Source organism: Triticum dicoccoides, chromosome 3B, assembly GCF_002162155.2.
Source record: "Triticum dicoccoides isolate Atlit2015 ecotype Zavitan chromosome 3B, WEW_v2.0, whole genome shotgun sequence".
NCBI classification, from domain to species: Eukaryota; Viridiplantae; Streptophyta; class Magnoliopsida; order Poales; family Poaceae; genus Triticum; species Triticum dicoccoides.
This window is the reverse complement of record NC_041385.1, coordinates 818,011,528-818,016,259: the sequence shown is the minus strand read 5'-3', so window position 1 is coordinate 818,016,259 and position 4,732 is coordinate 818,011,528. Positions and strand designations below refer to the sequence as shown.

At 43.4% G+C, this 4,732-nt stretch overlaps 1 protein-coding gene and 1 non-coding gene across 2 annotated transcripts in view; both read right to left on the bottom strand.

The window, feature by feature from the left end:
• Positions 1–3,035: 3,035 nt before the first annotated feature.
• TRNAK-CUU lies at positions 3,036–3,108 on the bottom strand. The gene has a single exon. It is a non-coding gene; the product is annotated as a tRNA-Lys (tRNA).
• A 578-nt stretch (positions 3,109–3,686) lies between these two features.
• LOC119282452 (GPI-anchored protein LLG1-like) overlaps positions 3,687–4,732 on the bottom strand; it is a 1,919-nt gene continuing 873 nt past the window's right edge. Inside the window, exon 3 of the mRNA XM_037562680.1 lies at positions 3,687–4,329. Coding sequence (XP_037418577.1) covers positions 3,971–4,329 — 359 coding nt within the window. The 3' untranslated portion in view covers positions 3,687–3,970. The remainder of the gene's footprint in view (positions 4,330–4,732) is intronic.

Genomic DNA, 4,732 nt, shown 5'->3' with positions numbered 1-4,732 from the left:
TCGCCTCCGGTTGCCGGGCGGAGCCTTGGACGGAGGAGGGCGGAGCGTCGCTCTCGGATCTTGCCGCCGCCGCCTCTCATTCGCGAGACCGAGAGAACGAGGGTTTCGTCCCCGACCACTGGAGGCGTGGAAGGCTCTCCCAGGGAAAAGGCGTGGGAAGGGCCGGGCTACCCCCATCTCGTGGGCCACCAAATGACCGGGTGGATCACCCCAGGGCTAGGTTGGCTCGTGGGTTCCCAGCCCGGGGAACAGGCAGGGATCCCGGGGGGAAACCCTGAAACCAAACGAGGCCTAAAGCGCAGCTGACGGCCTATGAATGACCTGCCGCCACTCCCAATGGCGGCAGGTGTGCAGTGTGCTGCGAGCACCAGCAGACGAACCTCAGGGCCTTGGGAAGTGGGAACACATCGCTAGCGGACTGCAGCTCAGATCAGTGCAAAACTCGTAACAGATCCATCAACAAAGTGTGTACATGGATTCGCACCACAGATTTGTTCGTGTGGGTATCCCATGAATCTGAAACTGATCAAGAACCTGATGACGAAACGAGACGAAGACCAAGCTCGCCGGCTTGTTGATGAGGTGGATGTCCAGGAACACCCGGACCGGTCGGGTGTGGTACGCCGACCGCTTGCCGCTGGACTTCCCCCAGGCGCTCGCCATGGCGCCGGCCCTGTCTGCCCACACATTCGGCGGCCGCGACCCCGAGTCGAACGCGTTCTTCAGAGCGCCTGCACATACAGTAGATTTCACTTCAGAAGCGGAAACGTGGTGGGTTTCAGACTCTTTTCAGCAAGCAAAAAAATTCCTGTCGAACGGTTTCGTCCAGCGCGTTCTTGAGAGGGCCTGCACTGCACACTGATAGATTTCACTTGAGAATCGAAAACCCGGTGAGTCTCAGCAAGCAGAAAACACACGAGACCCGGCAACAGTTGCGCTCGATCGTTACCGGTGCAGGGAGCTACAGTCGTCTGCTGTGTACCTTGAATGGAGTAGATGTACTCGGGTGAGGTGAAGAGGAAGCAGTTGGCACTTGGCAGTCCTGCCCCAACCCTGTGCCGGAACGCCTCGACGGCGGCCAGGAACTGATTGCTAAGCCGGTCAAGCCACGAACCACTTTGTTTACTGAGGGTAGAAAATCAATGCTAAAAATCTTCTGACTTCAAAATAAAAACTCAGTGATCGAGCTAGACACCCAAATACATACTTGCCCACATGCAAGCACGGAGGAGATACACAATAGGATTTGATTATACATGTAAGGGCATGTACAATGGTGCTATCTTAGGAGTGCCACGTAGGATAAATGATGATGTGGAGGAGAGAGAACTAATAAGAAAAGGTTTGTCTTCTCTTATTTAAGAGAAGACAAGAGATGATCTCTTAGCACAGTTTGTCTCACCATGTTTTAAGGAATGACAAGTTATTGAAGATAAGGCTAAGATATAACCCATTGTAGACATATTTTTTTGTCATCTCTAAAATACATGCAAGACTTAAGATAAGACCGCCTCATCAACCATTGTACATGCCCTAAGGAGTATAAGGTAAAAATACATCACAATACTTTTACATGAGAAATTTTGACTAGCTGTATATTTGGACAATACAAGCCTTTACTGCCTGACAAAGTCAGACACCTAAAAATCACTATATCATAAGACAAAATGGCATATGAACAAATAACAACAACAACAACAAAGCCTTTAGTCCCAAACAAGTTGGGGTAGGCTAGAGGTGAAACCCGTAAGATCTCGCAACCAACTCATGGCTCTGGATAGCGAGCTTCCATGCACCCCTGTCCATAACTAGCTCTTTGGTGATACTCCAATCCTTCAGGTCTCTCTTAACGGACTCCTCCCATGTCAAATTCGGTCTACCCAGCCCTCTCTTGACATTCTCCGCACGCTTTAACCGTTCACTATGCACCGAAAACACATGTGTTTATAAAAAGTCTAAAAATAGATATTAGAAATGAAATTTTTAAAAATAACTAACTAGTCTAAGAAAAGCGGAAGTCTAATTTGGCTCCCGGGAGCACGTCCTAATTAGTCCAAATTCTACATGCAAAGTTTTAGGCAAAAAGGTTAAACATTTTGGCCTTAAAAAAACAAATTCAAACACCAAATTTTACCACAAAATGTCACCACAATTTTGTTTTTGCACAGACGAAACACTCATGAACATCCAAAAAAATTCAGAATTTTTTTAAAACATTTTAACACTTTTTTGCGGTACTGTTCATAAATGCTCCTGGGAGCCAAAACGCCCCTCCCCTAAGAAAGGTGCCTACATAAATCCAAGATATGTGGACAATAGATAAAAATATATTAAAACATTAATGTCAAAATGGGCTCACCAAAAAGTAAAATAGGAAGCCAAAGCCAAATTAATAAAAATAAAAATTTTATGCATGAGAACTACAATCCACAACTAAAATAGGAAGCAATATAATAATTTGATTTTCTACCGACGAATTACATATGTGAACGTAATACGCCTAGATGTTCAACACTTATGGGTTAGTTAGACATGTAAGAAATGAACGGACCTAAAATAATTCATCTAGAAATGCCTAAATAATTCAAGAAAAATGCAAAGCAAAAAGAAGAAATAAAAAACAACATTAATGTCAAAATGGGCTTTCTGAACAGGTAAAAAAATAGGAATCCAAATTAAAAAATACTCCTAGTTAGCGAATAACAATATAAAAACATTTTTGACACTAGTGTAGTGTTAAAAACGTTCTTATATTTTGGGACAGAGGGAGTATATATGATTTATGCATGAGAACTACAACAAAGAACTAAAATATGTAGCAAATAACAAGTTGATTTTTAGTTGGCGAATGACCTATGTGAATGTAACATGCCTAGATGTTCAGAATTTTTTGGGTTGTTTATGTTTAGATATGAAAGAAATGCATGGTAAATCAGGAAATGAACGAAACGCAAAAATGAACAACTTAAAATGGTAAATTCACAAAAAAGAAGAAGTTCTAATGAACGTGAACGTAAAAAAAAAGTTTCAACCATCGCCCACCTTGGGGCTCGAACCCAAGACCACAAGGTTAAGAGCCTTGCGCTCTACCGACTGAGCTAGACGGGCTATTTGATAAATTTTCCAAATTTGTATTCCTTGGCTGGGTTGTTTCAAGTGATGTGAACATAAATAGTACGAACCCGTAAGTTTACCGTAGGCAACGTTTTTGAGCAGACAACCGAAAAGTTCCACCGGATATTAAGCTTGTTCCCTGCATGTCATTGGGTGATTGACTGATTGTTCCTACTCCCTCTGTCCGAAAATACTTGTCATCAAAATGAATAAAATGGGGTGTATCCTGATGTATTTCAGTTCGAGATACATTCCTTTTTGTTCATTTTGATGACAAGTGTTTTCGGACGGAGGGAGTATTTGCTATGTTGGGCATGTCTACAGCGCCGGAGGGCAGTCGGTGGCTGCTTTGAGCAAGGTGCAGAGATTCTTTGGGCCAATGTTCTGAACATGATGTGCTTATGTGTGAAGGGCACGACTGAAGATGCTCTGAGACGCCATCTCGATTGCATTACTACCTGGAAAAACATAGCCAAATGGCACTACATATAAAATGAACATGGCAATGCATTAGCAAATGAACACTCGATTATTAGTTAGACTGGAAAATAATCACTCCTAGTCCCCTGATTTATAATTTGGGTCTTCACTCTGCCACTAGCAGGATGTGATCATATAATGTTGAATCTCAGGATGTCATGTAGTTCTGCAACAAATGGCCACATGATATCAATATAAGAGGTGTTATTAGTCAACTATATCAAGTGGTTTCTGGAGAGATATCTCATAGTAAAGCCAAATGTCCAGTCACCACATTAAGAGAACGCCAAGGAGAACCAAATTGATTCTAAATCTTACTACTTACAACTTGCAGCTGACAACATGCGATCTTCGAAGAAGTGCAAGTTATCACCACTCAATGGAACAACAATGCTCCTAGCCCACACAAGATAGGAACCAAAGAACGGGAACTCCCTTGAACTCGCCGCGCGCCACTTGGCACGCCGGCGTGTTTCCCCGGGACGCCTTCGCAGGAAACCCCTTCCTTGCCTTTGACGCACTCGGTGCCGAATAGGCCTGCTGGGTACGAGCCATGCAAGTTGATGTAGGAAAACATAGCGTCTGCACAGTTAGTGCTCTGGTTGTTGATGTAGACGGCAAATGGGCATGCAAATTCCTTGAAAGCATCACAGCATTCTTTAGGAGGATACTGTGGCGCTTTGCACCTGCTTGTGATGATTGTATAGTTCTGGGACTCAAAGCTCATAGGGCAGCCTGATCAGCATGGACAAGAATAAACGGAAGCATATCAGATGAAGGTACTGGAAGTCCTGAACATGGTGTGATGTAGTACTATGTCTCCTTTTTTCTATATATGCAAGGATGGAAATCTTGGTTTCAACTTTCAAGTAATGTATGGGAATTTGAATTCTAGAGATCCAACTTTTAATAGGATAGTTGGTAATTTCCATTGGTCAAACTCTGTTTTTATAAGTCTAAAACTCCACATCAGCCTCATCAATCCTAAGCGCATATGAGCACAATCAAGAGAGTTAAATTCAGTTAAGAAGCATGTGGATTCAGTGTCTTCAGCGTCTGCACCATCAAACCCGCCCGAAGTCAGTTAACACAGAGCATCTCTTCCAACCAGATCGTCTGTAATGCTGTATCACTAAAG